This window comes from Daphnia magna, linkage group LG2 (genome assembly GCF_020631705.1).
Source record: "Daphnia magna isolate NIES linkage group LG2, ASM2063170v1.1, whole genome shotgun sequence".
In the NCBI taxonomy this organism is placed as follows: Eukaryota; Metazoa; Arthropoda; class Branchiopoda; order Diplostraca; family Daphniidae; genus Daphnia; species Daphnia magna.
Genome location: NC_059183.1, coordinates 15,385,533 through 15,406,761, shown reverse-complemented (window position 1 = coordinate 15,406,761; position 21,229 = coordinate 15,385,533). Strand labels below are relative to the sequence as shown.

Here is a 21,229-nt window from a genome sequence, read left to right as displayed (position 1 = left end):
TTGTGCTTCCCTTAAAACTTGTGTCCTTTCAATTTCCTTTCTTCATTTTACGTTAATTTTTAATTTTCAGTCGGAGTAAGAATCGGTGTCAAGGTAAATTCATTCCCTGAATAAGCCGTGGGAATTAGTAATAAAAGGAAATCCAATTAACATCGGGAATGCTCACATTTCCCTCCTGGTACTTGCTTAAAATTTTGGGGCAACTGCAAATGGAAAGTATTTTTAGTAACTAATGTATTTTGGGAAGGACGAAACGTGTGGTAAAAATCATATCTAGTCACAACAATATTTTATATAACACAAAGTTTGCATTGCTGCTGTATTTTGTTGGCGTAAAATGGATGTGTTTTGCTTTACCATTTGTGCGTAACACAGTGTCCTCTGTAGGGGCGTTTGATATTCGTTTTTATTGGAAATATTAAAGCTGTTACTCTCTTAAGCACATAAAAACGTCACTCGATCTTTATTTTATTAGTTGGGTCTGTAATTCACATCCAAACAGCAAGGGAAATTTTCGTACCAGGTCTCGTATTAAATACCACGTGATTAAAATTGCACAGTCAACATAGCACAGGTAGTGACTCACTAATTTGCAGCTATTTAGCAAGCATGGATAAATTACAGCCAGTAGGATACCGAACGAGAATATTATGCTGAAATGGTTACGAAATACTTGTGACGTGAAACATAGAATAGTGTCACCATTTTTTGCAACAGTTTGGTCAGCAAGTTAGCTTGGTTTCAGTAATTCCCCATTTTTCTCACGTAAACAAGAAACAAAGGATTCCGCAGCGAGAGATGGTGCCTGACTATGAATTTTAACAACTGTTGAATAAAAAAACGAACACGATGTGTTCATCGTGCCTAGAAATTTTAATCTGATTCAAGCATTGCTGTTCGAATCGCGTACATCACTTTGAATTGGAAAACGGTGTTAACGGTTTATACATCGCGTTTCATGTAACATTGTAATTCTTTTATTAAAACCTCTCGTTCTCAAACCGTATAGAGTATGAATCGCCCAATGTGTATATAGTACGCTTTTCCTTATTAATAACTTGAAGTCGTATCCCGTTACATGGCTTGGTTAGTTTTCGTTGTTGCTAGTAAGTATGGGAAGCGAGCAAACAAAAGCCCAGGGATATTGGAATTTCGTCTTTATCTGTGTTGTGTTGGCTGGCTTACCACCAGACCAAGGTGACTTTCAACTTTACCTCCCCTCAGCTTTCGTTTTGTTTTGCCACGGAGCATTTTTCTACCCTAGTCGGAGGCTAGCAGACTGTCTGGGACAGTGACTTGGAAGCTAGTGCCAACTAGCGGTTGGATGGATCTATGTAAAGAAAGAAGACAAATACTCGAGAAGAGGCTGACTAGATATGAAAAGAGGATGTCTCTGGAGGAGGGAAGAAAAAAAAGGAGGCCATCGACCTGTAGTGAGTGTATACAGACAAGAAGATTTTTGCCTAAAGGCATAAAACAGCCGACGATATCTTTCTTTCAAGTCTACGCATCTTTCTTTCAATAGTTCCAAGAATTTTGACTCGGCCCTGAAATTGTTGCATACACCAAGATCTCAAGAAGAATTTCTGTTGGTAACGTGTTTTCTTTTCACAGTATGATATAGCATATAATAAATTAATATAAAGTTTAATTTTTTACACATGAACGAATTGCGTCAGTGACACCGTCTTTTTTTAAATATTTTACTTCGTTTCAGTTTACCACTTCGTATGTAATAAAAGGGTTGAAAAAAAAATTAGAAAGCTTTTCGAAAAATGTAAATGATTTCTAGTGTTAGGGAAATAAAAGGAAATGGTTGTTTTTCCTGGAGGGCACAGCACGCTCCACCACGTACGCCAAAGAGGGTGGATGACGATTTTTCTTCTTTATCCCCTCTTTTTCTTTAAATTTATCAATCTTCTCAGAATTTCTACCAGTATTCGGAAAGCACTTTGCCAAATCGAAACCCAAAACCATCGCATTTTTGATACCACAACTCATATGGAACTGATTTTGCGAGTTCATTAAAACAATATCACTTTATAATGCCTGTGCCTCTCTTGGAGATGTCATAACATCCATTAAACTGATAAATTAGTTCATTTCTCCCAACAAAAGAACCTGGCTCAATGAATAAATTCAAATGCTGCTTAATAAATTAGAAAAAAAAACTTAAATTTCCAGCCATCGATATTTAAAAAATGAATTTTTCTTACCTCTATTGAAGGCTCAATTTCTCCTTCTGTATGACGTAGTTGATGTGCATACCGCAAGTGGCGCTCATCAACAGTCCTTGGTTTTGTGGAACGTGAAGCCGTCGCTAGTCGGTGGCTGCTCAGTCTACCAAAGTCAGGCTAGCTTGCCGTAGCTCTGCGTAACACACTGGTTACTGGTATAGCAAATTCTTTTGTGGTACATTTCCGTCGGCTGTCGCAGTTCCACAATTATACAAGGAAGGATTCATCAGCTTCCTATCAGATTAGGCCTAGCTGGTTCCTCGTGTCGTTTTGTTTCTTCGGTGATATCGACGCACGGTAAATATTTGAACCTTTCTGCCATGAGCCTCTTTTATCTGCGTCACAGGTGGGGTTAGTGGTCTTCTGTTGGGAACTTCCTGTTGCTTTTTCGTTTCATTTTCCTTGAGGTAATTTGAAGCTCGCAAAAATAAGCCATATGCACAGAACGACGATTTTTAACATAACACCGTGCTTCTTTTTGAATATAATTTATGGATACGAGCCATTAACTCACGTTGGTTAAAACTCGTTTTTTCAAAAAGAATGTTTTATTCAAGTTTACTGCAATTAATTAGCTAGAAACACAGGCCTATTTTCAGCTTTTTAAACCATATACAACGTAAATCAATGTATCGCTTGTATATTTAATTGTGTCATTGTTGTTAACAGATCGTCGATAACTTTCCGACTCCGCCATGTATAACATTTTGGCTGGATTGAAGGAATACTTTCGCCGCCAGGAGATCGTAACGGATAATGTTGTCTTTCGACTTCATTATATTTTCACCACCGTACTTCTCATCGCCTTTTCGCTACTTGTGACCGCCACTCAGGTACACACTTAACACGATTGCCCAGAATGCATTTTACCTGAAACCTACTTGTGTCGTTTGAATTTATTTGCAGTACGTAGGCAACCCGATTCAGTGCATCAACGATAATGATATTCCTATCCATGTTATCAATACATACTGCTGGATCTCTACTACTTTCACCATTCCGTCTTCATTTATGAGGTCGGTCGGAAGTGAAGTTCCTCACCCAGGTAAAAAAAAACAAAAACAAAAAACGCTAATTTAAGCCATTTTTTCAAGCGCAGTGCTTTTGTAGACAAAAATAAGAGTTTTCACACTGGATGCCTTAGCACTTATTTAGCAACATTAAATTTCAGAAGGGGGAGTGTTTAATCTAGGCATGTGTAATTTGGGCCAAGACTAGTACAAGCCTCAACTGTATCTAAAATAATTGTGGTAGATCATGTGGGAGTATTTATTGAAAGTTTAACTGGCAATTTTTGGATTGAAATAATTAATTAAATCGGATGATTGCGTGAGAAATGAAAATTTGGTGTAAAGACTTATGGTTATGTTTACGTCATAGGTCTCGGTGCTGGACTGTTCGAGGGCAAAGATCAGAAACACTACGCCTACTACCAGTGGGTTTGTTTCATCCTATTTTTCCAGGCCATTTTGTGTTACATCCCTAGATGGCTCTGGACTGCTTGGGAAGGTTTGATTTACCATTTCAATAATTTCAATAAAAATAAATATATTTTAAAATCATGATCAATAGATGAGGTTCAACCTAAAAACGATATTATTTCTCTTTTTAGGCGGTTTGATGCAAACCATTGTCCTGGGCTTGAACTCTGGATTGAAGACGGTTGAAGAGCGTACGATCAAGAAACGAATTTTGATCGACTATCTTTTGCTTCACTTCAAGCAGCATAATATGTACGCCATACGCTACTGGTTCTGCGAAGTCCTCTGCCTTGTCAATATTATTGGCCAACTTTATCTTATGAATCGCTTTACTGGCGGAGAATTTTTCTCGTATGGTCTCAACGGTAAGAAATCTTAATTAGTCACAAATCCTTGTTTAAAATGAAAATAACTTTAAATGGTACTTCCCTTCAGTTCTATCATTCGCCAATGCTGATCAAGAAGACCGTTTTGACCCTATGGTTTATGTCTTCCCTCGCATTACCAAGTGCACGTTCCATAAATTCGGTTCGTCCGGTACCATTAGTCGACATGACTCCATGTGCGTTCTATCCCAAAACATTATCAACGAAAAAACGTACATCTTTTTGTGGTTTTGGTTCATCATCATGGCAACTCTTCTCTCATTGCTGGTCGTCTACAGGTACGTCAAATTATTTTTTGAATTGTGGAATGTTTATTCGGTTACCAATTATCCGATATTTTTAGAGCCATCCTGTTAGCAGTTCCTCGTGTTAGGCCATTGATTCTCCACGCCCGCAATCGCTTTGTTCCTTCTGAGGTTAATAAATTGTCAACTTTGTAACATCTAGGCACCAAAGTAATGCTATCATTTATATTACAAATATTCAGGTTATTGATGGAATTACAAGCAAATTGGAGGTCGGTGACTGGTGGGTCCTGTACATGCTCGGACGCAATCTGGAACCACTTGTGTATCGCGAAGTAGTTTCTGAGCTTTCCAAGAAGATTGAAACGAATGAAAGTAATAATGCGTGACTAGCACGCCCCGACTCAACCACCTCCACTAATACGGGACCGTATGAAGATCTACGTGCCGCTGTGGCTGAGGCTTCTGAAGATACATTGGTTTAGTCGGGCCTTGGACACTTGCAACACTGACCATTCAAATTCTATTTCATATCATTACCTATGAAGGCTTAAAAAAAAAATGATCCATGTAGAGAATGTCCGATACGAATTTTTATCAGGTTCGGAAACAATCGGAATGTGACCAGATCTGTTTTTCTTCCAGAACTGCATTGCACAAGGAGTGCACATAGCGTTCATTTTGAGTTGAATTCTTCCAATTGACGATATTTTTATAAGCTGCATCCAACTTCTCACTTTTAGTTTTTTTTTTTTTTTGTTTTTTGTGTGTGAACTTTCTGTCTTTTTTTTCATCATTTTCTTTTTCGAATCATCGTTGACTGAATCTTTGGGATTAGTTCTTTATATCGTCGATGCGTTTATTGCAATTATCGGTGGGCGGATGTGTCCTGCGTTCAGATTTGTTTACAAGAGGATGCAATAAATCGGCTTCTTTTCCTAATATGATCAAGTTGCCAAGACATTTGAGCCATGAAGGAAATCGTCTGTTGAGGCTGTACCGTTCCTGTGAATTTGGCGTGGAAGTTTCTTACGCAACTGGACCATTAGTTCTCAATAGTCTGAATCAAGCAATTTGATAAGAATAGAAAACAAAAAATCAAAAGCATAAAAATTCAAGGTTTTTCTTTTGTTTTCTCAAGTTGAATAAGGGCCAAGGTGACATTCAGAATTTGAAAGTCTGCAACTACTGATACTAATGCATATAGTAGTATCATACAAAGCATATATTATCTAATAAGAGGCGTCTTTTGCGCTTCTTTCTGTATCTTGAGACTTTTGCGATGCAGCAGGGAAAGATCGACCTACAAGGATCCTATCGAACAACTATTTCAGGAAACAGATTACCCAAAGGACTCCTTTGGCTTTATGGCGAGGACAACATGAAGTGTATCTTGTAGACGTTCACATCAATATAAAAATTAATTCTTCAAAACTCTCGTCAGACGGAAAACCACCATGGTCCACTTAGGAAAGCTATTTCTCAACTTGAATGGTGGATGGAGCTCCCCGAGAAAGTATCAAAAGATTACGCCCAGCGGATAATGACATTTGCACTGTTATTATTAATGCAAATGAGACATTTTCCACAGATAAAACAGCAAACGCAATTTTTGTGGGTTTGTAATTAAAAAATCCGTGAAAAACAGGATAACTAATTTTACCGATAGCTATGAAATTGGTTGGTCTCAATCAATAATTATTCGAATTTCCCGAGAGGGATTCTGTCTGGATAAAAGGACCTCTATCGGTACGGTTTTTCCCGCTAAGTGGCGAACCAATTTCATAGTTCCACGATAGGGAATTCTTGCAAAACGGAATTTCCAGATAGGGATTCTATCAAAACTCTTCTGGTACCCAACATTTACCCCTACCCTTCTACAACGAACTGTGGACCGATCGACACTTTTTCTGAGACTTTATCCCAAAGATGGCGCTGATGGCACGGCGATTTCGGAGTGTTGGTACTAATCTCTCGTTCGTTTTTTTAAACTAGGGGCCCTCACTCCGTTCAGGAAGATCCCGATAGGGTCCGGCCTGGTCGCCAATTCGCCATAGAATCTCGGAAACCGTTTGTCCTTACGGCAAAACTGACAACGTATCCATGTAAGATGAAGACGAAGTGTGAAGTAATCATCCCCGCTTCACCCCGCCTTCCCACTTTTGTCAAAATCGGCCAAAAACGACATCTCTTGAAATTATCCAAAAATCATATGGCATAATCGAAATTAAACGCTAATTTCGATTTAGTGATTGGTTTTCTCATTATACCAGCCGTTTCAAAAATTAACGAAAACAGTGCTGTAAGCGCAACAACTTAATTTAGGCTTTTTAACGTTTAAATCAAAAACTATAAAAACAATAGAAAAATAAACCTGATTTTCGTGATTTTCATTCACTTCTGAATCGAATTCATGTACTTTAAGCAAAAGAAGGAAGGGAAGAAGAAGGAAGGGTATAGCCTTCCCACTTTTTCATTTTTGGCCAAATTTCAAATTTTGCTTAAAATACATGAATTCGATTCAGAATTGAATGAAAATCACGAAAATCAGGTTTATTTTTCTATTGGTTTTATAGTTTTTGATTTAAACGTTAAAAAACCTAAATTAAGTTGTTGCGCTAACAGCACTGTTTTCGTTAATTTTTGAAACGGCTGGTATAATGAGAAAACCAATCACTAAATCGAAATTAGCGTTTAATTTCGATTATGCCGTATGATTTTTGGATAATTTCAAGAGATGTCGTTTTTGGCCGATTTTGACAAAAGTGGGAAGGCTATACCCTTCCCACTTTTTCATTTTTGGCCAAATTTCAAATTTTGCTTAAAATACATGAATTCGATTCAGAATTGAATGAAAATCACGAAAATCAGGTTTATTTTTCTATTGGTTTTATAGTTTTTGATTTAAACGTTAAAAAACCTAAATTAAGTTGTTGCGCTAACAGCACTGTTTTCGTTAATTTTTGAAACGGCTGGTATAATGAGAAAACCAATCACTAAATCGAAATTAGCGTTTAATTTCGATTATGCCGTATGATTTTTGGATAATTTCAAGAGATGTCGTTTTTGGCCGATTTTGACAAAAGTGGGAAGGCTATACCCTTCCCACTTTTTCATTTTTGGCCAAATTTCAAATTTTGCTTAAAATACATGAATTCGATTCAGAATTGAATGAAAATCACGAAAATCAGGTTTATTTTTCTATTGGTTTTATAGTTTTTGATTTAAACGTTAAAAAACCTAAATTAAGTTGTTGCGCCAACAGCACTGTTTTCGTTAATTTTTGAAACGGCTGGTATAATGAGAAAACCAATCACTAAATCAAAATCAGCGTTTAATTTCGATTATGCCGTGTGATTTTTCGATAATTTCAAGAGATGTCGTTTTTGGCTGATTTTGACAAAAGTGGGAAGGCTATACCCTTCCCACTTTTTCATTTTTGGCCAAATTTCAAATTTTGCTTAAAGTACATGAATTCGATTCAGAATTGAATGAAAATCACGAAAATCAGGTTTATTTTTCTATTGTTCTTATAGTTTTTGATTTAAACGTTAAAAAGCCTAAATTAAGTGGTTGCGCTAACAGCACTGTTTTCGTTAATTTTTGAAACGGCTGGTATAATGAGAAAACCAATCACTAAATCGAAATTAGCGTTTAATTTCGATTATGCCGTATGATTTTTGGATAATTTCAAGAGATGTCGTTTTTGGCCGATTTTGACAAAAGGGGGAAGGCTATACCCTTCCCACTTTTTCATTTTTGGCCAAATTTCAAATTTTGCTTAAAGTACATGAATTCGATTCAGAATTGAATGAAAATCACGAAAATCAGGTTTATTTTTCTATTGGTTTTATAGTTTTTGATTTAAACGTTAAAAAGCCTAAATTAAGTTGTTGCGCTAACAGCACTGTTTTCGTTAATTTTTGAAACAGCTGGTATAATGAGAAAACCAATCACTAAATCGAAATCAGCGTTTAATTTCGATTATGCCATGTGATTTTTGGATAATTTCAAGAGATGTCGTTTTTGGCCGATTTTGACAAAAGTGGGAAGGCTATACCCTTCCCACTTTTTCATTTTTGGCCAAATTTCAAATTTTTTCCACTAAGTAAGTCAAATTTCAAATTCTTCATTTTCTGTGGCTAACATGACAGCAAATTATATACTTCGCTTTTGTTTAATTTTTATGACGTTTCTCGGAACATTTCCAAATGAGTCTAGCATACGAGAACCTGACCCCTTTAGACATACGAATTTCGACGAAAATACAATTCTTCGGTTTTGTTTAATCTTTACGGCTTTTCTCGGAACATTTCCAAATGAGTCTAGCATACGAGAACTTGACCCCTTTATATTATCTGCAACATTTACATACAAAATATCTAACATAAAAAAGAAGAAGCTCTGTCTATGATGTGGGAGTCCAATGGTCAAAACTCATAATATTTATGTTTCTCCTCTGGTATGTTGGTCAAAAAGCGCAAAAAGTCGATTTATTAAATGCTATATTTTATTCAAAACTCATTTCCTAATGATGGAAGCAACAAATATTTCACTTTATAATTTGTCAGTCTAAACATGCCTATAATAGTAATGAATTTTGCATATATGGTTAAGTTTATGGAGGGGTTTCCGGAAGGGGAATAAACATGTATGAGGTAGTTGCATTTTAAAATATTACTAAAATTACATAAATAAAATAAACGGGAAAGATTATAAGAGCCTAAAGTTGGAATAATCGCTAGTGTCCCCTTTCTTAAAGACGGGGACTGTTCGCGATATTTTCCAACAGTTAGGAATCCCAATCTTCCAAACCATTCTACAAACTATTTTCAGCAAAATGCAGTCGGGGTCGAGGGCCCTTAGATGTCGATATTCTAGGCCATCGACCCCTGGTGATGTATATGTAGCCCGGTGAAGTGTAGCCTCAAGCTCTTTTTGGCTAGGCGCACGATTGACGAAGTCCATCTGGTCCCTTGATGGATGGGACCAGTCGCAGGTGTCGTAGAGTACCCTCGCACTCTGGCACTGTTGCGAAGGTAGACTCGAGCGGTGGTAAGTCCTCTCGAGGTATTCCTCCGCAGCTTCAACAGTGCCATCGTACGAGGGTGAACGATCTCCGAGCACCTCTCAAACGGCTCTTCTTGGGTAAATATTGAAGAGCCGTTGAATCTTCCTCGCTTCGTACGCCTTGATCTGTCGCCGGGCCTTCTGCATCTGCCGGTTTTGGTTTCTTTTTCTACCATTAGGGTTTCCTCGGGGTTTTTCAGGGCTAGGGTCTTCTAAAATCTGTGCTTTGGGGATCCAGTCAGCAGTGCAACGTTCGAGGACGCCTTCGAGATCAAGAAGAGTCTCACAGCTCAGAAAAGCAGGTACCCAGAGACAAGCGAAATCACCGCCTCTTTGGCTTTGCTCTTCTGAGCTGTATTGGCTGCATTCTCGAACATTTTGCTGACTGGTCTTCCCACTTTTGTCAAAATCGGCCAAAAACGACATCTCTTGAAATTATCGAAAAATCACACGGCATATTCGAAATTAAACGCTGATTTCGATTTAGTGATTGGTTTTCTCATTATACCAGCCGTTTCAAAAATTAACGAAAACAGTGCTGTTAGCGCAACAACTTAATTTAGGCTTTTTAACGTTTAAATCAAAAACTATAAAACCAATAGAAAAATAAATCTGATTTTCGTGATTTTCATTCAATTCTGAATCGAATTCATGTACTTTAAGCAAAATTTGAAATTTGGCCAAAAATGAAAAAGTGGGAAGGGTATAGCCTTCCCACTTTTGTCAAAATCGGCCAAAAACGACATCTCTTGAAATTATCCAAAAATCACATGGCATAATCGAAATTAAACGCTGATTTCGATTTAGTGATTGGTTTTCTCATTATACCAGCCGTTTCAAAAATTAACGAAAACAGTGCTGTTAGCGCAACAACTTAATTTAGGCTTTTTAACGTTTAAATCAAAAACTATAAAACCAATAGAAAAATAAACCTGATTTTCGTGATTTTCATTCAATTCTGAATCGAATTCATGTACTTTAAGCAAAATTTGAAATTTGGCCAAAAATGAAAAAGTGGGAAGGGTATAGCCTTCCCCCTTTTGTCAAAATCGGCCAAAAACGACATCTCTTGAAATTATCCAAAAATCATACGGCATAATCGAAATTAAACGCTAATTTCGATTTAGTGATTGGTTTTCTCATTATACCAGCCGTTTCAAAAATTAACGAAAACAGTGCTGTTAGCGCAACCACTTAATTTAGGCTTTTTAACGTTTAAATCAAAAACTATAAGAACAATAGAAAAATAAACCTGATTTTCGTGATTTTCATTCAATTCTGAATCGAATTCATGTACTTTAAGCAAAATTTGAAATTTGGCCAAAAATGAAAAAGTGGGAAGGGTATAGCCTTCCCACTTTTGTCAAAATCGGCCAAAAACGACATCTCTTGAAATTATCGAAAAATCACACGGCATAATCGAAATTAAACGCTGATTTTGATTTAGTGATTGGTTTTCTCATTATACCAGCCGTTTCAAAAATTAACGAAAACATTGCTGTTGGCGCAACAACTTAATTTAGGTTTTTTAACGTTTAAATCAAAAACTATAAAACCAATAGAAAAATAAACCTGATTTTCGTGATTTTCATTCAATTCTGAATCGAATTCATGTATTTTAAGCAAAATTTGAAATTTGGCCAAAAATGAAAAAGTGGGAAGGGTATAGCCTTCCCACTTTTGTCAAAATTGGCCAAAAACGACATCTCTTGAAATTATCCAAAAATCATACGGCATAATCGAAATTAAACGCTGATTTTGATTTAGTGATTGGTTTTCTCATTATACCAGCCGTTTCAAAAATTAACGAAAACAGTGCTGTTAGCGCAACAACTTAATTTAGGTTTTTTAACGTTTAAATCAAAAACTATAAAACCAATAGAAAAATAAACCTGATTTTCGTGATTTTCATTCAATTCTGAATCGAATTCATGTATTTTAAGCAAAATTTGAAATTTGGCCAAAAATGAAAAAGTGGGAAGGGTATAGCCTTCCCACTTTTGTCAAAATCGGCCAAAAACGACTTCTCTTGAAATTATCCAAAAATCATACGGCATAATCGAAATTAAACGCTAATTTCGATTTAGTGATTGGTTTTCTCATTATACCACCCGTTTCAAAAATTAACGAAAACAGTGCTGTTAGCGCAACAACTTAATTTAGGCTTTTTAACGTTTAAATCAAAAACTATAAGAACAATAGAAAAATAAACCTGATTTTCGTGATTTTCATTCAATTCTGAATCGAATTCATGTACTTTAAGCAAAATTTGAAATTTGGCCAAAAATGAAAAAGTGGGAAGGGTATTGCCTTCCCACTTTTGTCAAAACCGGCCAAAAACGACATCTCTTGAAATTATCCAAAAATCACATGGCATAATCGAAATTAAACGCTGATTTCGATTTAGTGATTGGTTTTCTCATTATACCAGCCGTTTCAAAAATTAACGAAAACAGTGCTGTTAGAGCAACAACTTAATTTAGGCTTTTTAACGTTTAAATCAAAAACTATAAAACCAATAGAAAAATAAACCTGATTTTCGTGATTTTCATTCAATTCTGAATCGAATTCATGTATTTTAAGCAAAATTTGAAATTTGGCCAAAAATGAAAAAGTGGGAAGGGTATAGCCTTCGATGTGGGGTCAGTTGCTGCCAGAATGGCAGCAGTGCACCTAATTACCAAAATAAGACGTTTCCTTCTTTAAAAAAGGCAGCACCTTTTTTTACAGGTTTTTTAACGAGAAAACCAACAACTTGATCGAAATCAACTTTCAATTTGGATTATTCGGTGTGATTTTTGTCGAATTCTATGAGATGTCGTTTTTTTTTACAAAAGTGGGAAGAACCAGTGGTATAGAGGCAATTCACCTCGCGGTTTCGCGTGTCAATTGTTTCGATGTCCGCCATTTTCTCTGGTTGTTTATGTCATGTTTTGCGTTGTCTGTATTGGCTGAAAGTGTTATTTCCCAATACAAAGTGGATTTTGTGAATCAGTGTTTAATTTTTTTCAATTTTTTTTTGTGTCAGTTAATTGCTAGGTATCTTAGTTAGTATGTGTAGCAATTTCTGTTTCCAGATCACATTTCTTGTATTTTTTAAAAAATCTTTTCTGTAGGGCTGTCAGAAGATAAACGTAAGTATGCAGCAAAACTATTAATAGTAGGTTGTGATTGCCCCTATACAATTCACGAAGAGTATTGGTGCAATGGACTTAGCATCGCAGGAAAAATGCCACTGGTAACCAATCTTGATTTGGTAAATTACCTGCTATGTTCCAAGTCTCCATACACGCATGAAAATTTAAAGGCTTACAAGGGCCTTGAGACCTACAAGAGATTTATCGATGGGGGAATTGGATCATTTTGTGCAATCAGTCTTTTAAACAAAAATTTGTTGATGAAAGCGAAGGTTATTACTCTTCATTTGTTTATTTGTAACATTACTATAACATATAACTTTTTGTTGTCATAACGTATGAATAAATTATACTTCATAATTTGTATTACCTCTTGAACATTTAAAATTACTCTTCTTGACTCTCTATCCATGGCTGACTTAGCGTTAACATACACTTTGTCAAGATTCAGGGATGGGGCCCAGTCTGGGTGTGTTTCTCCAGTGTACTAAAAAGGTTTTCCTGTGTGATTTCAAATAGAAGAATTAGATAGACACATTCACTATTAATAAATTTGTCGAGACTTACCTAGAACAAAATGTGCATTACAAACTCTAATGTTATTTGTTTTTGCAACCCGGGGCACAACAATATTGAAAACCCATGAAAGCCCTACAGAAAAGATTTTTTTAAAAATACAAGAAATGTGATCTGGAAACAGAAATTGCTACACATACTAACCAAGATACGTAGCAATTACCTGACACAAAAAAAAATTTAAAAAAATTGAACAATGATTCACAAAATCCACTTTGTATTGGGAAATAACACTTTCAGCCAATACAAACAACGCAAAACATGACATAAACAACCAGAGAAAATGGCGGACATCGAAACAATTGACAAGCGAAACCGCGATGTGAATTGCCTCTATACATACCACGAAAGATGTCGTGGCAATATTCAGTTTTGGCGGTCATGCAACAGCCCATCGTAGCAATGGATTTAATCATTTACCAAATAGCAGTATCTGGGGGATTAATCATATTTCTGGGTTACAATTGGGTGACTGATAACACGGGTGAATTGAAAATTGCCATTGAAATTTGCCAAATGGAAATTGAATTGCCAGTTTGACTCAGATGGTTTTAATATAATGTATTTTTTTGGACTTTCCATGGAATTTTACTGACAAAAAAAAAATTAATTTTGAGAGTAAATGTCGTGACAATGAGCAAATTACACAGGAAACACATGGTAAAAATAAACGATAAATACGACACATTTCATTTCAGTTCGACACAGATTTTTGTTTTTCTTCCACCAAAGCCGATTTTTTTTTCCTGTGAAAATTTTGTGATTATATAGTTATTTAAGCTACGGAATCAAGCATTGGTATATATCGATTAATATCTGACGTTCAATGTAAAAATAATAATACCAGGGAGGGGGGATTCAGCAAAAAAAAAAAAATAAAATAAAATAAAATAAACGAAACATCGAAATTTCCAAGGAGCTATTACACGTTCTTAAAGCTTATTAGCGAAATGTACCATTTAAAAAAAATCGTTCACAAATTTTGTTCGCAGTGGTAATCTATACCAGAGGTTAAAAAGAAACAATGCCGGGGTTAAACGGCACAGGTCACTGTTCAAGTCATGTTCGAAATTGATCGCCGTCATTTTCGTTGCCGAGTGGTTTTGCTCTCAACGGATTATGCTCCATCATTCGCGGAGAAATTTACACGAGACATTACCCTAAACTTCCCCAATTGGAATAGGCTGAGTTCGCTAATTAATACAATGGAATTTCATGCACATCGATGGAAATGTTAAATTTCCAAAAATCCAATTTTAAATGCTAAAAAAAAAAAAAAAAACCGTGTCAAATACTAGCCATCTAGCGGGAAATTGTGTTAAAATGTGCATTTCTTTTTGCATGCAAGTTGCCCTCCGCGCCGATCCATCACTAAATAGGAGCGAGCTCGTTCCGTCAATTCGACTTGATCTCTGGTACGCCCACACGCCACCATTTCCCATCTCACGTCCACCTGCCATATAGAAGACGATGATTTGCTGCGATCTGTTATCTCAGTTTTGTTCCACAAGACAAACCTTGTCTGACGGACTCCGAGAACCAGTGCTTTCGATGCTGCTATTGGGACGATGTGGTGGGTGTCCAAATGCATCGTCACCATCTTGAGTTTCTGGAAGCGTTTCCCGTATTATGGACGGAGGAGAAAACAAGACCGACGAATCTCCGATCAAAGATTTACTCTGTACATAATGGGAAATAATTATGCGTGTACTGGAACAATCACATTGTAATGACTTACAGGTGTTTCGGGTAAGAAACTAATGGAGTCGCAACCAATACCCGGTACTTGGATATTTCCAGGCGTACTCCAAGTAGCATGCAAGGCTTTGCGAGCTCTGCGGCTCGGGGATTTTGGTACTAAACTATTTGTGGCTGGGGCCGCGGGTATAGTTCCTGGAATATTCTCTTTATCCGTAGTTGAGGAGGAAGAAATACTGGGTGCCGAGCTGTCACCACTTGTTTTTTGTCTCTTATCTGTCATATAGCCACTATCTTGATGTAAATTCTACAACGGAACATGAGGAACGTTAGCGATAATGCACTGAACAAGAAGAGAAATTTTTGACAAACCTGGACGGGCGTATGGAGTGCTGAATTGGATGGGTCAGTATCCTTGCCGATAATGTCGTTCAAGTCGTCAAATCTGGTAGGAGTGTTCAACTGAAAAACCAAAGAAGACGTGTAAAAATCATATAATTAGGGGAAAATTAAATAGATTAACTCACAGTATATTTTATAGGTCCACCCTTTTTCTCCATTTCTGCCAAAGCATCTTTGAAAGGAGTTGGAGTACGAGTGATGAGTTCTTGATTCCTCCGCGAAGGAGTTCGTAATGCAACATAATCTGCAACGCATCCTCCACGTGTCACTGGAGTCAAAAGTGCAGACGGTTTGGGAGCTGAGGGGCAAACTGGTGTCGACATGATAGCTTCCGTATGCGCTAACATCGAATTACTCAGAAACTAAGTACAATAAAAAAAAAACCTATGTGAAACTTTGGTGTAGATTGCAATACTATGCAAAACAGAAATACCTGGGAAGGGCTAAACGGTAGCGTTTTCATCGGGGTATGGGCATTCTTTCGTGGAGTGACATGCATTTCCTGGAACGGCTTGCTTAGGCTTGCGCATTCTGAGCGCAGATCTAGATCTGACGGAACGGCCTCCTCATTAGAAGTACCAATCCATTCACTATAAAAAGTAATAGTTGTTCAATAAAATGTAATCAAAGGGGTTAAGAACAAAACGAATTTACGAAGTTCCGTCGTATCCGCTGGAATCGGCTCTTGTTCTTCGACGGCTGCCACGTCTCAGTATGGGCGGGGTGCCCTGTTTTATGCTGATCGTCGATGTGTTGTTGTCTGAAGACCCGTTTTTACTGTACTTTGAAGTATTTCCTTGATTGATTAAAAGCAGTAATTAGAATATGTTGAACAGTTGCTCCAAAGAATGCGTGCTTTCGCCTATCAAGTTTCAGTCCCGCTTCTAAGTCTGCCGCATTGATACGTATTTGACATATTCTTTTGCAAGGCGTCGGCTAACAAAGCTTGTCTTTCAGGCATTTCCAGACGAAAGAATGGGGCGAAAATTTTCAGGCCACACAACAAAACAAAAAATGCCTTACAAATGAGCAATGCGTGCCAATGCCTTTCGCGTCGCAAAAGAGCTTACTAAAGATGTGCACCGCGTTTGGGAAATTGCGGCAAAACAACAACTATCTTAGGAAGAAACGAATAAGAAATAGAGAAACGCTTCTCTTTGTTGGATCCCTAAACTAAAGCAGGGTACTTTATATGCAATCAAAGTTATACCGCGATTCACTGACCCCAGAAGAAAAATAGTTTTAAAGCTAAGGATGCTGACCGATTCTTTGAACAAGTTCGCTGTTACAATGGAATTCCTGAACATTATCCAACTCGCTGGATTTGCTTTTCTCAAATTGCTGGATTAACAGTACCTGGTTTGTTTGTCTCATAGATGTCTATCATCTCACTCGGATCGTTAGTGTCGGTTGTGTGGCTGACAGCAGGCTGTGCTGGCATACTGGCAGAACCGAATTCAAAATGTGAAAACTCGGACAACGTTTCACTGATCAAAGCTTGGTTCAGTCGATTGGGGCTCAAACTCTCCGGGTTACTCATCTCATCCATGTTGACGTATCTATTGAAAAGAAACCCAAAGAAACCAAAACGTCAGTTCCAATTTTTCTCCATGATGCGATGAAAGCAGCTGCTGTCAACATACTTGAGAGGGGAAAAGATATCTGCAAAGTCTTCGGGCGATGAAGCAGAAGGGGCTCTTGACTGGCTACCAACACTGCCACCTATGTTGTTTGACAAGCTTCCTCCATTGAAGACATCAGGGCAGTTTTGTTTAGCCTGTTGCATGCCCATGTGCGAATGCTGTTGGGTTCTATATGCTGGTGATGGCTCAAAGTTGTTGGGCACTAGCTCTACCGACATGCGACTGTTTTGACTACACGGCCTTGACATCAATTGGTGCTCGAACATGGGTGATGGATGCTCTAATCCGTACTCGATGGAACAAGATTGCTAAATTCAAGTAAAAAAAAAAAAAAACACGCAAAAAAACACGCAAAAAAACAAAAAAAAAAAGGAAAACTGAGTTAAAATTCTCTTTGAACCTATCATGGAATTCTAACCGGAGTTGAGGCAAGAGGGTGAGGATGCTGTGGGTGGTCGTCTACGGGCGGACGAACCCGTTTCCGGCCCCTCCGTTTCCCTGTGTCAATGATGCTTGATCCATCGGTTTCGTACCGTTTTTTCATAGCAGAGTTCCAGTGATTCTTGATGGCATTATCCGTTCTGAATGAAGGATAAAGAATTCAAACAAAAGTTAACGGGTGTATGGGTATGTCAAAGAGGATCATAGAGAAAAGTGTCAAAGTTGCTGTCACACCCCATGTGACGGATGATTGGTTTGCCGTAAACCAGAAAAGCTTTTTTTTATCACAATACCTTCCAGGTAGAAGTTTGGCGATTTTTGCCCATTGATTTCCATATTGTTCGTGGGCTTGAGCTAGCAGCCGGTCCTCTTCCTCCGTCCACGGTGACTTGTTGATGTTGGGATCGAGGTGGTTGTGCCATCGTTCTCGACATTGTTTGCCGATGCGACCGTTCAGATGCTTGGCAATCTGCGTCCATTTCTTAGGACCATAGCGATGTACCAGTTGGACCACCAAGTCATCCTCCTGTAGCAAGAAAAAAAAAAAAAAAAAACCCAAAAACATGAAGAGATTAATGATTTAGAAGCAAAAGAAAAAAGGACTCCTAAACTTCCAAACGGCATCCCACCTTTTAGGACTAGAGAAAACAAAATGAAAGAAAATAAAATAAAGCGCACAGATATATCAAAGCCGGTATACATACAACAACTTTTAAAGCCATATAAGTCGTATAGAATGAAGTGTGAATACGATAGAATAGTTCGTACTGTTTTTTTCTTGTTCTTCTTTTCGTTTTAAACAGATATTTTAAGGTATTTTCGTTTCGAAACAACAGCAGATCCTACCATTATAGATTTTACAGAAAGGGGAAAGTTCGGGTTACTTTAGACTATAATTTCACGGGTTTCTTCATTCCATCCAGCCGCCTAAGCCCTTGCGGCTCTTTTCATCTTTTACTTTGGACAATTCCCTGCTGTTTCACCTCCTATAGAAATTTGGTTTCCTGTTCAAGAACACTTTTCTCCCTCTTCGAAACCCTCCTTTTCTACCCCCTCTGGCACCCGGCATTCTCTGCTTGCCGGGTTCCCTCCGTTTTGTATTTTTCCCCTCCATTTTTTTTTTTACGTTTCTTTGTGTTGACATCGTTTCTTTTCATGAACAACTAAAACATTCGTGGTAATTATCTGACCGTACGATCTACGATAGGACACTATTCTTGGCAATGACAACGTAATCGTCAACCGGAAATGCGAGACAGATGAGCCGGAAATAAGGTCTACATTGAATCACGCAAAGAAATTGCAAAGAGAAATAAAGCGACACAAGTAGCCTTTGTTACCTCCTTGGTCCAAGGACCCTTAACCAGCTGGGGATTGACAACCTTTGTCCATCGATGTTGGCATTGGACGTCCGATCTATCCTCAAAGAAGGACGCGACATTTTCCCAAACTTCACCAGTGCGTTCCACTACTCCTTTGAGTTTTTCATCCTTAGAAAGAGCAAAATATAAAATCATTAAGAAACTTGAAGAATGTTAGTTGAAGGGGTAGGTAGTGGGCGGGGGAGACAAGCCAACCTCGTCTTTAGTCCACCTCCCGCGGTTCACCATTTTTCGGGCTTGGGAACCTCCTTTGGTTTTGGAAGCAACCCGGGGGATGGGCGTTGAGCTTGTTTGGTGGTGTTGTGCGTTGCTGGAGGTACCGTTCGGTTGATATTCGACATCCGAAAAATCTGATCCAAAGTCCTCGCCATAATCTGAGCCCCAACTGTTGCTGTCAACGTCCATTCCGAAGTCGTTCATTCTTTTTAAGACCTATGGGAATCACACCATTTTACGACTATTATGACACGTCTTAAGATACAGGTATGCGTCAACGATAGCTCCTGATCCACCATTCGAATTCTCAATTGTAGAGTTTCTGGAAAATGAATGGAAGGAAAAAGCAAGAGGGAAAGTTCACGATCGTGTATGGTACGAGGGTTACATGAGAGATTATCAAGGGGCATGACCCAGAATACATCAAGCTCCGTCACACTAAAGACGAATAAAATAAAAAAAGGACTGGCTCCAATACCAAGTCTTTGAATCTTTTCTTCCGTCTCCAAATTCACCCTAGCTCTTATTCGTTCTCACATTTCTTTCGATGATAAAGGAATATTTTCCTACGGTGGGTGGCGCGGTCTGCAGCCTCGAAGAATCTCCCGAGAGAAAGGGAACTGAGGGAGACGGATCGATAACCGTGGGACAGGCATAAGGTCTTTCATAATCGGCCATGAGTGAAAGCAAGAGAGGAAGTCTACTACTACGGAGCTATACACACGCCGGCATTGAACATCTGCTACAGCTGCCCCCTTCTGAATTTAGCCCTCTCCCCTCACGATTCAAACATTCCCCCCCTTCGATACTGCAAACCCCTCGTGTTCCGACAAAAGAGAGCAACTTCCATTTTGGGGCCATCTCGACGCCTCCCACCTAAAAAAGAAAGAAAGAAAAAAATGCGACGGCGACGCTTGCTCTGTTTTGTTGACCACTTTTCCTGATAGGCCACAGTGAACCTAACTTGAATTTCAAACTTGTCGATGGGGCTGCCCCGACTTGCCCAGCGCTAAAGACAATACGGGTGTGTCTGTGTTTGTCCATCAAGCAGCTGCTGTCACTCTCCCCCCTTGGTGAAATCAACCCACGATGAGGGGAGACCAGGTCTAACACAATTAGCAGGCAGGTGGTCAGCACAGAAATGAACCGATTCACCAATTATGATCCGCACGAAAGATGTGCTTTCGATGTTTAAGTACGACCCGTGCCAGATGACAATGAACAATGACGACTAACCTTTAACGCCTTAAGCAAATACGTACAGTCGCCTGCTTTCCATTTCCGCCATTACAAAGAACGAAGTTCCATGCCGAAACCATAACTTGCCACAGAGTTATTTACCAACTGCAGAGTAATCAAGGAAATGGCTTGACTTAATTTTCTCGACGGACAACGAAGCAGTCCCCGTGGAGAGAAGTCTTGGAATTTAAGTGAAAGATTTCGAGATAAATGCCATGGTTTTGCAGAAAAGCGGCATTTTCCTTATCTTTGACTTCAAACCACGGAATACTCAATCGGTGTTTTTTCTCGCTGCACTCAAACGCTAAACAATGGAATCCATACACCTCTATCGGTTTGGCTTGATGGAGGTAAAACTCATTGTTTAGAGAGGTAGACAAGAGTCTAAACCTTGTGTCTCCATTAGGGAATTCAAACATTTAAAAGGGACATACCTGTAGGGCTAGGGATTCGTCAAAAGTTGAAAACAGACCTGACTTATTTTTTTGTTTTGTTTTTTATGTTTCAAAGATTTCTCTGTAAATGCCTTCTTTTAAGGGAACAACGGCAAAGAAAAAAAACCTACAGATGCTAGAAAGACGACTCGAAAAGTTTGCTTTGTTGCTATAATCGTCTACTACCACTTGTGGAGGGAAAAAAGACAGCAAACAGACTTCACGACTTACCTATAATATTGAATCGACGTCGACAAGGTCAAATTCGACAGGTGATATTTTATCTCACCATGGTGAAAAACTGCTATTAAATCCAGAGAAAGCGTAGAACACAACTGTGTCGTCAATAATACAGCACTGTTTTCAGAAAGCGAACATAACGCAAGAAGCACGACTAGGGAATGGCGACCATGAACAGTCTTTTGGGAGCGCCACAGTGGTCTGCTCTAGCAGCACGAGGCGGGAAGCTGTTGTCAGTTCCCTTCCCCCTTTTTAAAAAAAATGGCGCCCAAGCCTTGGGTGAAAAAGGCTTTCCATTGGCTGTCAAACTCCACTTTGTGATTGGGTCATGTGGAATCAAATGCAAAAATCTAACCATAGATGGCATGGAGCGATTAGAAATTAAGATATTTTCCCACCGAA

The 21,229-nt window shown here is 38.4% G+C and overlaps 2 protein-coding genes and 1 long non-coding RNA gene across 5 annotated transcripts; 2 read left to right on the top strand and 1 right to left on the bottom strand.

Moving 5' to 3' along the window:
- The first annotated feature begins 1,573 nt into the window (after positions 1-1,573).
- LOC116916023 (innexin inx1) lies at positions 1,574-5,291 on the top strand. 3 transcript variants are annotated; one of them, XM_045169948.1, is made up of 8 exons: positions 1,574-1,592; positions 2,907-3,070; positions 3,144-3,282; positions 3,618-3,746; positions 3,850-4,083; positions 4,154-4,382; positions 4,448-4,520; positions 4,592-5,291. In XM_045169948.1, exons 2-8 carry the CDS (start codon positions 2,933-2,935, stop codon positions 4,736-4,738), a joined length of 1,089 nt encoding a protein of 362 aa, XP_045025883.1. In that variant the 5' UTR covers positions 1,574-1,592; positions 2,907-2,932; the 3' UTR covers positions 4,739-5,291. The 3 variants fall into 3 exon arrangements, with proteins under 3 accessions (XP_045025883.1, XP_032777095.1, XP_032777094.1); XM_032921204.2 differs by lacking the exon at positions 1,574-1,592 and adding an exon at positions 2,324-2,644; XM_032921203.2 differs by lacking the exon at positions 1,574-1,592 and adding an exon at positions 2,325-2,534.
- A 7,134-nt stretch (positions 5,292-12,425) lies between these two features.
- On the top strand, positions 12,426-12,920 carry LOC123470157. The gene is made up of 2 exons (XR_006643681.1): positions 12,426-12,470; positions 12,536-12,920. It is a non-coding gene; the product is annotated as an uncharacterized LOC123470157 (long non-coding RNA).
- A 758-nt stretch (positions 12,921-13,678) lies between these two features.
- On the bottom strand, positions 13,679-21,037 carry LOC116916015 (myb-related protein B). Its single transcript, XM_032921190.2, has 14 exons — positions 20,819-21,037; positions 18,894-19,130; positions 18,657-18,806; positions 17,610-17,842; positions 17,294-17,456; positions 16,876-17,183; positions 16,589-16,791; positions 15,887-16,028; positions 15,666-15,822; positions 15,358-15,594; positions 15,203-15,292; positions 14,871-15,137; positions 14,650-14,811; positions 13,679-14,585 (listed from the first exon to the last, which is right to left on the bottom strand). The coding sequence occupies exons 2-14, from the start codon at positions 19,116-19,118 to the stop codon at positions 14,451-14,453; spliced, it is 2,472 nt and encodes an 823-aa protein (XP_032777081.2). The 5' UTR covers positions 19,119-19,130; positions 20,819-21,037; the 3' UTR covers positions 13,679-14,450.
- Positions 21,038-21,229: the final 192 nt, after the last annotated feature.